This window comes from Eurytemora carolleeae, unplaced genomic scaffold (assembly GCF_000591075.1).
Source record: "Eurytemora carolleeae unplaced genomic scaffold, Eaff_2.0 scaffold2127, whole genome shotgun sequence".
Lineage (NCBI taxonomy): Eukaryota > Metazoa > Arthropoda > Copepoda > Calanoida > Temoridae > Eurytemora > Eurytemora carolleeae.
This window is the reverse complement of record NW_019398014.1, coordinates 1-16259: the sequence shown is the minus strand read 5'-3', so window position 1 is coordinate 16259 and position 16259 is coordinate 1. Positions and strand designations below refer to the sequence as shown.

The 16259-nt window shown below is 31.5% G+C and overlaps 1 protein-coding gene and 1 long non-coding RNA gene across 3 annotated transcripts; both read left to right on the top strand.

Moving 5' to 3' along the window:
* Positions 1 to 537: 537 nt before the first annotated feature.
* LOC111716611 (uncharacterized) lies at positions 538 to 3382 on the top strand. Its single transcript, XR_002768545.1, has 4 exons — positions 538 to 667; positions 1322 to 1375; positions 1460 to 1529; positions 3183 to 3382. It is a non-coding gene; the product is annotated as an uncharacterized LOC111716611 (long non-coding RNA).
* Positions 3383 to 3475: 93 nt separating this feature from the next.
* Positions 3476 to 15291, top strand: LOC111716612 (uncharacterized). 2 transcript variants are annotated; one of them, XM_023492083.1, is made up of 15 exons: positions 3476 to 4163; positions 5473 to 5547; positions 5627 to 5677; positions 6754 to 6860; positions 7550 to 7641; positions 8905 to 8981; positions 10604 to 10687; positions 11820 to 11855; positions 11966 to 12029; positions 12219 to 12283; positions 12578 to 12642; positions 12752 to 12830; positions 13265 to 13328; positions 14106 to 14166; positions 15136 to 15291. In XM_023492083.1, exons 2-15 carry the CDS (start codon positions 5532 to 5534, stop codon positions 15244 to 15246), a joined length of 972 nt encoding a protein of 323 aa, XP_023347851.1. In that variant the 5' UTR covers positions 3476 to 4163; positions 5473 to 5531; the 3' UTR covers positions 15247 to 15291. The 2 variants fall into 2 exon arrangements, with proteins under 2 accessions (XP_023347851.1, XP_023347850.1); XM_023492082.1 differs by lacking the exon at positions 3476 to 4163 and having other exon boundaries at positions 5157 to 5547.
* The last annotated feature ends 968 nt before the right edge of the window (positions 15292 to 16259 follow it).

Here is a 16259-nt window from a genome sequence, read left to right as displayed (position 1 = left end):
TTGCAAAGATATAGGGATTAGAAAATTCGAGTTTCTGGCAATAACTCAGTTCCTATTTGCAAAATTTTTAAGCTTTGGAAATAACTTTTGATATGATTGGAAATAATTTGTTGCCTGTTTTGATATCTGTTAATAACTAACTTTTATTCTATCCACATTCCACACACACAACTCTAAAAGTTGCATGATCTAAGCCAGAACAATATGCACTGTATATTCACTCAGTCCTACTGTCCAGTCTGGACTTCCCATTATAACGCTTTATGCAACAAATGTATCCTGGCTAGATCATAGTGCATACCTTTCTACTAAAGGAATTGAGTCTAGGCCACCAACTCTTCTTTTAAAACCCCTATATTGGACCCCAATGTCGTAAATCTTTAATATTTCAAACTTATATTATTGATCCAACAGAATTCATCGACATTTGAATCCAAAGAAATAGGGGTTAGAAAATCAGAGTTGGTGGCCAAGACTCAAATCCTTTGTCTTACGAATGTTGGGTCAATAGGAAAATGAATATGTGTATCATGCAATCACAAAAAGCAGCAATGGATTAGAATGAAAATTTGTTTAAACTACAGTTTGACTGAGGGTACTTTCCAGTCTGGTGGGTATCAGAAAACATCAATTTTTATAGAATCTTTGTACATCAGTCCTGTGCAAGGTCAGTAAAGATTAAAAGTTACTCCATATTGAATTGACACCAACATCTATATATCTTTTTATTTTTTAAAAATTGAAGTGGACTGCAGCAATTTGCCTAGTTTACATACAGTTTATAATAAACGTGAGGGAGTTTAAGCGTAATTTCACTTGACCCTCCAAGTAGGGATGGCAATTTACTTGATTCACAGGGATACCCTTCAACGTTTTGTCTGATCAAGTATGAATTGGATATTCATATTTTTGTTCCTATAAACTGTTTATTTTCATTGAGGTTTCTCAACAAAAGTGACTTGCTTGTAAGAAAGAATGGATACGTTTTCATCATAATGAAAATGTTTATAAATATAAATATATAATAATAATTTATAAATATATAAATCATATTCAATGTCGTTATACAAAAATGACTTGCGCATTTTAATACTGCAGGAAAAAATTTAGGAGTTATCAGGATTAGACACTTTTAAGCCTAGAAAAATTACAGTTGCTTCGACATTATTGATCAGATAAAGGTTTCAAGGTTAACATTGGAAATCGGGCGTTGATATCTTTGGATGGAGGGTCATGTAAAACCACGCTGTTTTTGAGAATTGCATTTAAATTGGATGGAAAGGTTAATGAAGTTCTAACTTTATTTTCATTTTTTGATTAGGAATTCAAGTAAAGGATAAACAACATTGCGCGTTTCTCTGTTTAAATAATCTTGGTAATAATTAATCAATAATTTAAAACAACTAAATCTATTAAAAGTTTGTTCAAAGTATTTGAAAAAATCGTTTTCTTTGTTTAGCTAATGGAATCTACTGTTCACTTTTTTTGGTCAGAAATGGGACATGTTTTGTAGGCAAACAAAAAAATAGGTATATATTTTAAGTTTGAATAAACACATTTTCACAAAGCTACTTAAAAAAAATATCTAATGTTCCTGTCTCGATAAATTGATATAAAGTTGTGTAAAAGGAATTGAGTTTTTGCCACAAACTCCGATTTTATAATCCCTATATCTTTGTGACCCGATGTCGTAGATCTTAGATATTTCAAACTATGAATTCTTTTATATCAAACAGTCGTAGTTTGAAAAATCAAAGTTTTACACAATCGGGTTGCAAAGATTTTGGGATTTCAACATTTAAATGTGTGGTTAAAACTCAATTCCTTTATACGAAAATGTATATATATAAAATTGTGTATAAAAGATCATAGGTTTAAACAGATCATATTCTACAAATACGCCACAAATCTAAAAACGATGATATCTCAGAGGAGCCTGAATTACTTAGGTTTGCTTCTATTGTAGCAGGAAAGTGATGTGTTGATCTTCCCTGCGATCATAAATGGTCTTTTTTCTCTCCTTTCATCACCCCCCCTTTCCCTCTTCCATCCCTTATACAAATCTAACGGATTTATTCCTGTTTGTGTGTGAATTCTATAAATAACCCAAGCCACGCGGAAAACCGAAGCCACGCCGATAGTTCCGTTATTCCAGAGGCCCGGGTGCTGGTGGGATGGCCGGCCAGCTCCCGGGGAACTAGGGTTAAACTCTAGTTTAGGGTGGAGTGAAATCTGGGGAAGATAGTTAGTTGAAGACCAGCTCCCTAGTTAATAGGTTTCCCTGGAGATCTCCCATCACTCTGAACCATTCTCAATTCACGCAACTTGATCCGTATAGTATTTTCCTATAGTTTTTGTATCGTTGTAAATAATAATAAATTGTAAGAAAACCGACTCGTCGAATATTCAATCAAATGAGTAGTTGCATTGATTCATTTTTCTTTCATATGTAATACTATTATTATTTGAATTCAATAATTTTTATTTACAAAAGAAATGATCGATAATAATATTTATACGTCCATATCACATGACCAGAACTCCCACCAATGGCAGTGCAGTATACTGGTCACATGATACAGACGGAGACACATGATAATAATACTGCACTGCCATTGGTGGGAGTTCTGGTCATATGCTACAGACCTATTTATTATATTATCAATTATATCTATATAAAAAATGAACAATTATCAAATTCAAATGATAATTTAAGAGGAAACCTAAGTTTTTCAGGTTTCTCTGGGATATCATTTTTTTAGATTGGTTGCTTATTTGCTGAATAAGATATGTTTAAACCTACGATTTTTATAAAAAAAAAATTTATTTACATTTTCGTATAAATACACAGTTTTATAACAATTTCTTGAGACAGGAACATGAGAAAGAACTCTACCCCCTTTCATTTTTCCTTTACAGTCTCTTTAAGTAGTTTTCTTCAATGGAAAGAATTGAGCCTTTGCCGCAAACTTTAATTTTATAATTCTTATATTTTCGGAACCTAATGGTGTAAACCTTTAATATTAAAACTTAAATTATTTGATCTAACGGAATGCATAGAAATTTCTAAGGTATACTGCATTAGGTTGCAAAGATATAGTAGTAAAAGAGTTTTGACAAAGACTAAATTTCTTAATTTATTACAATCAGATTCAGAGTACAGCACTTTTAACTTATTCTAGGCTCCCAGGATTTTTTCATGTCTCTTCTATTCATGAACTCAGGTCTGTTGACTTTTAGATTCTTTTTTTAAACAACATATTTTTTATTTTCATAAACATAGTTAGTTTCACAAAATTTTACATGTGATGTTAAAGAGTTAAAGGAAATAATGATAATGATATAAATCGGCTCTACTTTCATAGCTAGTATTACAGTTAATAATGTAGATATGTAACGATATGATATAATATTATAGCATTTTGTATAGTTAATAAAAATCAAGGGATAAACTTTAGTTTGACAACAGTTGCACTTGGAATGAAAGCAATATTCATTTTTCAAACATTCGGTAAAAATTAAAATATCTTTATCATTTATTTTGCATTGTGTTTGCTGTCTCAATGAACAGAGACGTTTTACATAGTTTTAACCTATAAATTATACAACTTTTAGGCATTTTTTCATGCTAAGAACCTTATCGGGTTCGTTTTAATCCGTGATAGACAAGAGAGTACATAGCACATTTCATGATCAGTTTGCAAATTACATATAAGTACAAATAGCTCAGTTAATATGAATGCTAGTCAGGATTGTATTAACGAGGTTTGAAGTTTGTAAAATTCTCGATAGAACGATCAGGTTGAGTAATCCCGGGTTAAATAAGTAATTAAAATTATATCTTTACAACAAATTTGATTGCAGGTCGGTCCCTGAATTGTCTACCGCTTCAAATCTTTAATCACCAATTCAAGTCTTTGTTAATCTTTGACTTTGAAGCGGTGATTTAAGATTTGAACTGATGCGGTGGTAGGTATTTTAGCAACCACGCTCAAATTCATTAAATTCAGTCCCTGATGTAGTAATCCTTTGATAGTAAACACAACCACAAAGGTCTCCACAAATTCTGCTTGATCAAAAACTTAATAGTGCGTACGATCGAGAGCTCATCGAAGAAGGAATAGGTAAGGAGAAAACTGTAGAAGTGTACAAGGAGTTATCAGGTCAGAATTAAAACCTTTTCATAAATCGTTTATTGTTTTAAAAGAATTATATATTTAATGTGCAACATTTAAATGTCACTAAACCCTTATCATTAGAAACAAAAATTCTCATGCAAAATTTTTCTATTAACTGTTAACTAAGAGAGGGCCGGAGGTGGTAATTATGTAGTTTCTGTACTTTTGAAGCCGAAATCATGCTTAAACACAGAACAATCATGTGCTTGCAAAATACAATCCCTCAAGAGCAATCCCCCTCAACGAAGGTTCTTTTGATCAGATTAAGGTCAAAGTGAATAAATACTAAAGTGGAACAGTCTAAGGCAACGACGACAGGTTGGGCCATAAGGTTTTATTTGGTTTGGAAATAATTGCATGAAAAGATTTCTTTTGGAAAGTAAAGACTATAAAAAATAGACTAAAGACCTATGTAAAAGTCAAGACCAATTAGATATATTTCGCAGATCTTCATTTTTCGGTATCACAAATTGTGCACTCCTTGTTTTACAGATTATGCATGCAGGCATTATTGTGCTGTCCAAAATTATTTATTGTGAGTAAAATGGCTAAAATTCACATCTGAAATCTTAATTTACATTTATCTATATTTAAGTCATAGAGAATAGAATATATATTAGAGGGGAATTTACTAGAAAGAAGTGTAAAACGGCCATGTTGTTGTACTGTTTCTATACTACAGGTGTACTTCACATATTTATGCTATATAATCTTTTGGGCCCTGGAATATCATTTTATAGAAAATCTAAAATTATTGTTAAAAGAAAACCAAATTATGAAATAGGCTGGTTTCATAATTGACCAATGATCATTTCACATAGACTCTATGCCTTCCACTTTGCAAACAATGATTTTCAGATATAACTACAAATCAAATGATGTTTTTTATTCACCTAATTCATCATAAAGTTTATTTAACAGTTTAAAAAATTCGAAATTGAAATGAATAGTCTAGGGAACAGAGTTCCACTCAAATATATATTCTATTCTCTATGATTTAAGTTAAATACAAATTCTAAGTCTGTGTTTGTAAACAAAGGGAGTCCAGTATCTGTTGTACTGTGCACTCAGTATACAGACCAATATATATATAAATATTATTTTTAAATACTTGGGACATAAAATGTTGTCATCCAACTATGGGTTTGGTCCACTTTAGTATTTGATCACTTTGGATGAAGGTACCGTATGATTAGAGCATTGCCATCTTTGCATGGAGGGTCACTTGATATTACACTCCCAGTCCCTTTGATAATTTAACTAGAATACCATCATGCAATCACTTTTTGTATAGGGCCTTATCGTAAATGTAAGATCCCTGAAGACCAACCAAATGGCCGGTTTGATTGCTACATGAATTCAGATATAGGTAACAATCAAATTGTAACCTTTATTCTGTAATTTTAATTTGATTGTAACATTTTTAAAAGTGAAATAAATCATTTTAGAAAAATGTTTTCTGGTGTGCAAACCTGGATATGTGCCTAGACTTTATAGAGGTCAAATTTTACTATTTTTACAGTTTCAGACAATAACTGTAATTAGGGTTTCCGAATTTTTCTTCAATCTCTTTCAGCCAATAAAACTGGGAACAAACAAAAGTTTTCGTTAAACATGTTTTTGCAATAATTGTTGACAAACCATTTTCGAGAAGTTTGAATCTAATTTTACAAACATTTTTGATAAGATACTAAAGACTTAAAGTTATTGTTAAAACCATTTGGGAGTAAGAACTGTTAAATTGAAGTCAAAGTACGATAAAATGCTTTGTTGAGTTGGGTTAACTACTCAATTTTCCAATTATAACACCGTTAATCATAGCAGTCGATGTAGAATAATTCAAAAAAAATTGTCCTTTTAGAGCCGAAGATCTTGCAGCTGTCAATCACATGACACAAGCTGTCTTCAGAGTTGACTCGCCGATCGAGCCGAAATTTTTAAATCTCGGGCTCAGTTAAACTTTTATGTATTTAACAAGAGACATGAAAAAAAACATTATGCATTATATTACAGGGTTGCCAAGAAAGGATGAAACCTAACAGAGTATTTGTTTATCAATAAAGCCAACTTCAACCCTCAGAATACAAATTTTAAGAATTTTTATTTATCTTTAATAAAAATCCTGTTTTTTAGAAATAAATTGTTAAAAAAAACTAACTAGCATCCTTATTATTCTGGGTTTATTTTTACCTTCTAAATATGAAGATTTCTCAGGTTTCCTAGAAATAAACTCTGAGTAAAATTCTTGGAAAATCTTAAAAATGAAAGAATCTTTACACATTACACTTTCTTTACTTAAAGTCAACTTAAAATCTTAAATTTTCGAATTTGATTCAACAAAATAACATTTAAGCCATGCTCAATTAGATTTAGCTATAGGTAAAATTTGTAAAATATAAAATTGTTAATAGGTATTTTGGTAATTTTAAATCACAATCCTTAACAGGCAAGGAAAGTTGGGGAATGCCGAGAGGGGGGGGGGGTGTAAAAATGTCAAACCATTCTTAGAAATTAAAATAGAGCAGCATGCAGAATGTGATACCTAAAACATCGTTTCTAAATGTGATGTCTGTAGGAACATACTGTGAACAGCATGGACAAGTATTCAGCTGGAATAGAAGTATTGCCGAGCTGGAGTGCATTCTTGCAACCAATCTTGTAACCATTGGAGGATATTATCAGGTTAGATATAATTCCTTTGAGTGACCTCACATTATTATTTAATTACCTTGAGGTCAAAACTTGGGCGTAAGGTTGAATCATTCAAATTCAATCAAAATTTTTTTAAATCTTTAAAATCATGGAGGATGAACATTGGTGCCGAAAATTCAATTTGTGAAATCATTTGTGAATCGGAGTCAAAGCCTTCCTTTCAAGCGTGAAAATTTTCAAATTTTAGACCGGAATTGCTTGATCCATTATGTTAGTTATCATTGTTGGTTGCAATCGCTACAGAATATTGTAGAGAAATTAAGATGAAATTGAGATGAAATTAAGATGAAATTGACCTCAAGATTGACAAAAAAAAATTGATCTCTATTCTACGGCTAAATTACTTTGAAAAACTATGGGGCCATAGGTCGAAGTTAAGTTGTTTAATACCAAAGAAAATAAAATAAGAATAAATATTTATATATCAGTCATATTATAGTAAAATTAACATCAGAGTAAAATATATATTTTAGCAAAAGAATTTTCAACGAAATAAACTGTAAACAGCCTTTAATATCTAATACAGTGTATGGAAGAAGACATTTAAAACTAATTACCAACTGTCATGTTGCGTGGGACACCCTGTAGATTAAATCATCAAATTTACCAACTGGCCTGAAAGGGTTAAGCCATAATACTCAATACCGTTGTATTTTCAGGAATATATGTTTTACACTTTTGGACTGAACTCAAACATTCATAGCATTTGCAGGACTGAAAAATTCTACAGAACCACTGCTCAGTTTTTTAGGTACAGTTAAACCCTAAATATTAAATACATCGAAAGAATTTATCAAATGTCGTCTTGACAATTTTTCAACAGGTTTTTATGCTAATTATGTAAATTTCAGTATTTGCGAAAATAAATAAAAAGCCATGAATATACGGGAACAGTTTTAAAGAGATTTAACATTCGGTGATGGTGATGGACCAAACCTCTGTAGAGTAAAAAAGTAGATGTTTGTTCAACATTTATTGAAAATATATTTCGGTCTGGGTTGACCCTCGTCAGTTCTAACGATATAATAACCATCAAAAACGATAAAAAAAAAATAAAAAAATGTAAAAAATCACAAGAAGATAAACAAACAAAAAAGATTATTAAGAATAAAAATTTGGGCTGTCAAATGGACTTAAAGGAAACGAACTCAGATTATGAGATGGAAAAAAGATAATTTGCAAATATTCACTTTCTAAAAAAATGTTTTAAGACAATTATTATTCCTTGAGATTGTTTCTTCAAAAAGATTAAAATCACGCTCCCCCAAAAAAAAGACCTGAGAGAAAAGGTATTTGGTTGAAATGCACGTTCACAGCCCAATTTTTCAAGGCCAGCTGATTAGGAAAAAAATTAGACCGATAACTTTAGTAGTTTGGGTGCTAGGGAGGGTTTAAAAAAAACAAAAAGTGTCAGCAAAATGAAGAAAATTTTCTTTTTTTTAAACAAATAAACAAAGTGTGACACATATTTAATCTACTTCCATTTTTCAAGGGCTTTTCAGAAAAATATAGCTTTTAGTTCTGTAACTTTAGTCAAAAATTAGTTATGGACTATTTTAGATTTTTTTTTCACTACCGGACTTTTTTCCACCTTGTACCCTACCCTATGCATTGTAAAAAAATATTTTTTTACAAAAAATTCTTTCAATTTCTAATTATTAAAAGTCACAAATGTCATGTCTACAGAATAATAGAATGTGTGCCTGGTGTTGGTGTAGCTGTATTTAAAGTAATACTACTGTGAATTATCATGAAATAATATAAATCCTGTATGTCAACTAATAAGTTTTAACTTTTAATGTTTTAACATTGCTTTTTATGTCTAATATTGTGTTAAAATTTCCGGTTTACGAAATGGAAACTGGAAACTTTACGGTTTGATCCGGAATTATCCCGGAATTCCGGTTTACGCAACAAATTTCCGGATCATTCCATTTCCAAAATGGATATTCTTTTCCGGAAAAATGGAAACCCTATTCACAACTCTGTTTGTAATTGATTTTAATTGTTTTAGAGGAAAGATCATAGCTAGTGGAGGCAACAAACAGGACACAACAAAACAATTGTTTGAGTATGAGAGTGTTTCTTCAGGTAAACTACATTTAATATTAAAAAAATGACGTTGACAAAGTTACAACGGAGGAAAAAGGGGCCTGCAACTCATTAATTTTGTGTCCGATAATGACTCAACAAATGATTACTAATGGTTAAAAATGGCGTGAGTAACTTTAAATTCTTATTGAACTATGTAAGTAAAGTGAGTAATTCTCAACTTCAATTATATAATTGTCAACAAATTCAAGAAAACACGAAGACGATTACTACTGTGTAGCGAAGTTGACCGCGGAAGATTCACAATACTATGATACTATATCCGCTCCAAATGTGTCTCCTCATGTTCCCCCCCCCCCTTACCGCCTCTACTTGTGGGGAACAGCGTCAGTTAGCTTTAGAACGTCGAGATGTGAACACCTCCGATCCTAGGAACTACTAACTCCTTCATACTGCTGCAGATGCCTACTCTAGCAACGAATGCTGCTAATGTCTAAGCCTCCAGATGTCCAAATCCACAAAACAGTCGCATGTCCTGTGGTATGAGAGGCAAATCGTTCCTCCCCACACATGTTACAGACTGCAAACCCAGTCGCATGTCCTGTGGTATGAGAGGCAAATCGTTCCTCCCCACACATGTTACAGACTGCAAACCCTCCAGGACCGTCGCCTAGATGTGAACCCTTTGCTGCCAAGATGCTGACACCTGCAAGCTGACCATCATGAAGCTCCAACTGTTCCATTCCTTTCAACACTAATAATCAATGTTATTTCATTTTCAACTGTTTAGATACTCCCAATTAAGGGTCAATATTTTTAAACTTTGCTTTTATTTCTCATTTCATGCCATTATTCAATAAAGTTACCGAATATCCCTGTTGTTCTTTTATTTGTGTCAACAATAATATCATACTTTAAAAAGGGAGTAATTGATTGGGAAAAGTAACGACGAAAGAATGACTGGGGATTTACAGAGTGTCCCATGAAACATGACATGTAGAATATCTAGCCTCGAGAACTCTACTCAAAGTCTAATTAGAATCTAACGTACTCTATCTCTAGCTAAAACTCAAGGCTCTCAATCTCTAGCCAAAACTCAAGGCTCTGTACACGTCCGTGTTAATCAACAATTCGTATTGAACTACCTTATTTTATATACAGGTGAAATTAAACTGACCGTAATGGCCAGTCAGGGTCAACATAAAACATGATAAGATAGATAAACGGACATAGATAATAAAGATATTACTAGCATGATTACATAATTCATTGCAGACAGTTGGTGAAAAGTTTTGAATGTTGTCTTCCATATACTGTATTAGATATTAAAGGCTGTTTGCAGTTTATTTCGTTTAAACATCTTTTGCACAAGTATATTTTACTTTGAAGTTAATTTTACTATAATATGACTCTTACAAGTTATTTTTATAATTGTCTTTGGTATTAAACAACTTAACAAATTATGGAAGAAGACATTCTAAACTATTTACCAACTGTCATGTTTCGTGAGACACCCTGTATGTGCTTGGTCAACATGAACTGGAGACTGGGGATTATAATATGACAACCATAGCAGGTTGATGTTATATAAGACCTCGTTTTTGACATAAGAGTCTTTATTATTATTACTACTCTAATTGTAACTATGCATTTCTGATTAGGTTTACAACCACTTACTAAAGCTCTGAAATATGGAGGGGATTATGTTTCATCAGCTGTTGTTCATGATCGATACTATGTTACAGGTCAAAAATAAGTTATATTCAAGTGACATTGAATTATTTATTATATATTTTGAAATGCCTTTCTGAAGATGAAAATTGTTAATATATACTGGATTGTTAAAGGGACAGACCGGCTATGTAAGGTAGTTGAACTGAGTATGCAGTGTTGTGGAAAAATTCTTTAGGATTCATTTGAGACAAATAAAACTTCATAAAGATCTGTAAATCCTAAGTTTGAGCGCAATGTCGACGTTCAAAATCGTACTTTTGGGTGGATACATTTTCAGAATTGTTTTCTTAGATTATAAATTAACAACGATAAAAAATGTAAACAAATTTCTTCAGTAAACTAATTAGTTGTTAAGGAGCAGGTTGAGAAAATAATATTAATCTTATTATCGAGAATAAGTGTTCTTGTTCAATTAATATTTTATATTTTCTCATTATTCTAGTTTCTCATTATTCACAAAGATTTTCTCCAGATTTTCTGGAATTATTATTGAAAAGACGACATTTGAAGAATTTGAAGAAATCTGGGAATAAATTCACAGAAAATAAGAAATTCAATATAATGATGAAAACGAAATAATTGATTCTAGCATTGATTTATTGACATATTTCTTTTGAGAAATACGTTCATAACCATCTAATTAGATTACTGCATAATTTTTACTTTAGTTTTCGTTGTCGTTGTTTAGTAATTTAAGAAAAATCGATTCTGAAAACGTATCCACTCAAAAGTGCGATTTTGATTGTCGACTTTGCGCTCAAACTCAGGATTTACAGATCTTTAAAAAGTTTAATATGTCTCAAGTGAATCTAAAGAATTTATTTGCAACACTGCATACTCAGTTCATCTACCTTACATAGCTGGTCTGTACCTTAAAGGATAATTTTCTTGATTGGCGTAGATAACGAAACAACTACTACAATTATGCTCCGGAAATCATGATTAATAAGGACATTATTAAAAGTTAATATTTGATGTTTTTAATCCAGGGAATTTCAAAGCCAAACATTTTAATGCTGCAATCTTTAGTACTTCTTAAAATTGATACTATTCTCATAATCTCAGAGATCTAAGAAACATTATAGTGGTAAGTTTTGATCATTTTGTTGATTGGAATTTGATTTTAAGAATTTCTTGATGTAGGATCATGGAATCAGGTGGAATATCTTCAAGAAAACGGTAGCTTCTCTATGATCTGATACAATTTTAAATATGTTTTTAGTTATATTTATAACTTATTAATAGTAACTTAATCCAAGAACTTTAACTTGATTCAAAAATATTTTTAGGGGAGGCAACAGTTTCTTCTGGTGAACTGGTCAATTCTGAAAACCTCTTTCATTGTTCTGTCAGGTATATACTGTGTTGATAACGCATTGACCAATTGAGCAAATTTTCAAAAATATATAATCATGACATTTGATATTACAATTGGAAGTAATTCAGCTTTTTTATTGGAAGGAGGAGGGGGGGGGGGATCATGGAGAAAGTCAGGCTTAAAACTACACATCAAACAACCTGGAATATGGAATATTTGTTTAGGTATCTGGACAAATATTACATGGTGATTAGTTCTGAATCAACTAAAGTTTATGATATCGTTTCAGGTCAAATAAATTAAAGGTTTAAAAGCCACCTATTGATAGGGCTAAGCAAATTCATACTTTTTTCAAGCCTTCTGTTGCAGTTTGTTTAAATTGTGCAAAAAAATCTTTTCTGGAAGCTGTTTTAGGTTAAAAAATTAGCAAAATTTGTTGTTATTTTGAAACACTTTCTGTTTTTTGTTTTTTATCATAAACCATTACTTTGCTCAAGAACAGATGTTACTGATTGTTTTTAAAATTAACAGTAAAAGGTGATGTATAAATTAAACTAAATGTTTACAATGTATTATTTTGAAGGTTCTACAACAAATCTACCTTCTCTCCCTATACCAAGATATGTTTTTGGATGTGGAACCTTCCTGGTAATGCCTTTTTATTAAATGAATGTTCAATTTATTGTTATTTCTTGGGGGGAAGGGGGAGGGGTAATTAAGATAGAGTTAAATTTATAAGCTTTTTATCACTATTTAGAACAAATCCTCAGGCGAAGAACTAATTCTGGTGTCGGGGGGATTCAACGAAACATCTAATTTGAAATCTCCCACCACCGGTAAGTTTATTACGTGTATTAATGATTTACTCCTAAAATAGTCCAAATTCACCCCTAGTTATGTAATTGATATATATGGTGTATGTATACTCAACACTTATATTTTTTTTATTAATTTTTAGAGAATTTTTTTTTTTCATTTTTACTCACAATTTTATGATCTTGGGTATACAAAGACAAATAAGTAAACCTTTGACCAACAAAAGCCCGGTTTCCATTTATATTTCACGGATTTTCACAAAGAATGGCACATTTTTGTAAAACTTGAATTGATATATTTAACTATCTTGGAAAATCTGGATTTAGATTTAGATTTAGCTATTTTTATTCGATTTCGTTTTAATCTTGATAAATAAAGTAAAAATCCCGGCAAAAAAAAAACATATAGTCCTGTCTGATAAGAAAAGGTTGAATAAATAGATGAATTATGTTAGATTGCCAAGTATTCACTCCTTCATTGGGAACATGGTCAACTATTTCTCCCATGAACATTGCAAGGTATAAATCTTTTAATTGTCACTAACTGTACTATAAATGCGAATGGATCTGGTTGACAATGATTAAAGGGACTGTAAAGGCTGAATTTATACAAAAATCGGTATATACTAAATTTTGTATAAAAATAGTAGGCTTAAACAGATCATATTCAGCAAATACAAAACCAATCTGAAAACGACGATATCCCACAAGGAGCCTTATAAGTAACTTAGGTTTGCTCCTATTATTATTTGAATCTAATATTTTTAATTTTTAATAGATTTGATTGATAATTATTATACATAATTATATGTATAATTAATTATACGTTCGTATGACAGGACTAGAACTCTGCAAACTTTTGTTTGTTTTTGTTTTATTTTGTATTCACATAGAAAATATTTCCAATCCAAATAGAAGATGGGCGCAAAGTGCCTGGAAAGTCTAGTATTGAATATTCGCAAAATAGGATAATCTTCTAACATTTCTTTCGCATTATAAAATTGAAGAATAGTAGGAACTCACTTTGGATAAAGTATATTTGGTATATTCGATGTGTGTTGGGAGCATCAGCTGTATTGAGTTTACGCTGCAGATAACTACATTACTCTCTGGTGTTACAGCAAATTAAACACTTTCTGAGAGATAAACAGACAGATTTCTCTGGCCTTCATGATCAAAGAAAGGTTTAAAGGATGCCGTTCTGAATCGGCATTGCCATCTTTGTATGGCAGGTCATTTAAAATTTTGCTTAAATGTCTCTTTAATCAAGTTGTTTTATCACATTTAATAATACAGATCATCCCACAAACTTGTTACTACAATTGACGGAGTCTTTGCTGTTGGAGGGGAGAAAAACGTAAGATTTTTTGTATGTTGAACTCTTTTCCATCAAATAATTTAGTAATATTTTGTATGCTTCAGTCCTCCATTAAGATTAATAATCTGCATAAATAATTTCAATTGGAAAAAATTATATAAATACACCAATTATCTATTTTCTAATTGTTATTTATTTATTTATTTTAATTATTAAACCTGGCAAAAATTTTGTCTTTTGATTTATTTTTAAACATGTGAATGATCATTTCTGGACATGGAAATATCATTCATCAATTTCAAATTCCGTAGCTGCATTGTTGATCACAAACCCTATACCGAGGGAGGGAAGGCACACCCCACCTTTTTTTCGTCTGAACACAAATGAAGTCATTATTCACCATTATTTCGCCCAGCATTGTTTACATGGTTTTATTCAAATTTTGAACCACGTCATAATGGTTTAAAATATTTTTTCCTGTTTTTGTTTAAAGAAGAACATCTTGTGAAGGTTTAACAGTCTTAAAACAATTCATGGACATTTTTATTGAATGATACTCCAAGCAAATGAAAACCACTTGTTATGCTCCTTACCAAAAATATGTAAATTGTAAACTTTTAGTTGCAGATTCTAAAAGTTGCAGTTTAAGAGTAAAATAAGAAAATAAGGGAAAAGTGTGTGTTCCGTACGAAAAAAGGTATTTTACGTTTTGTGCTAAGTTGGGCTTAATCATTGTTTTATTTTTTAAACAAAATCAAATCATTTTAAATAACATGACGTTTGAAATTTAATTTGAAAAAAGTGTTATAGGAAATAAAAATATACATTTGAAAACACAGAAACAACGCCTGGATGAATAAAAGGCGTGGTTGGAGGAAAAAATGGTGAATTGTGACGTCATATGTGGAGCGAACGAAAAAATTGTGTGGTGTGCCTTCCCCCGCTCCCCTTACCTCAGTATATTGCATTATATATGTACATGACCCTTAACAAAATCTGTTTGAGCAGGAAACATTGGAACTAATGAATATAACTACACTAACCTGGAAGACAGTATCCCCATATTTTGTGGCTAGATTCGGAGTTGGTGCTGTTGCAATTCCCGCTCACATAGTTTAAGCACTTCAAAAGTTCAAAGTAAAGATTTTCTTTTGTTATTTAAAATTAAACAGATTGTTCATATACTTCAAAATACGATAAAATCCTAACTTTTTTAATTCACAAAGGTAGAGATATTTTACCGGAAGACAATTGGGTACAAACAGAAAGAGTATGGATAAGTCTGCTGCCGCAAATTAATGATTGAGTGTCAATTGCGGACAGGAAGTCATACAGTTGCGGCATGCCTCCCCTCCCCTTTCATTTTTCCACTAAAAAAAACACTTCAATGCGACAAATTGCGAAAACCCTTTAGACTAGTGTTCAGAGATGAATTTTGTAGATTTGTTAAACTAAGAACCACCCAGAGTAAATACGTTATACCAAATAAAATGTCCAAATCTATGTCCAAATGTATTTAAACGTCTAAAATAGATTGATTTTTTTTTCTGTTAATAGAAGCACACATGTTTTCCATGAAAATATGAATTCTGAAAATTCTGCATGATAACAGATGTCAATTGTCCATGAAGATTTTGATAAGTCGGTTTGGGGTTCTTTCTCAACAGAACACATGTTTGCAAATATAAAAGGTGTCCCACGACAGTTGGTGAATAGCTTAAAATGTCTTCTTCCATAATTTGTTAAGTTGTTTAATACCATAGAGAATGATAATAAGTAAATAATGGCAGTCATATTATAGAAGAATGGATTTTAAAATTAAACATTTTTGAGTAAAAGAATTTTTTTAATGAAATAAATAAAAAAGTCTTTAATATGAAATAAAGTATATGGAAAAAGACATTCAAAACTATTTACCAACTGTCAAGTTTCCCGGGACACCCTGTATCTAAATAAAAATAAAAAAATTTGCCCAAAACTTAATCCCTTCTCCTTTCCTGCCTTCTCCTTCTCCTACCTTCTCCTTCTCTTTCCTTCTACTTCTCCTTCCTTCTCCTTCTCCTTCCTTCTCCTTCTCCTTCCTTCTCCTTCTCCTGCCTTCTTCTTTCTTCTCCTTCTCCTACCTTCTCCTT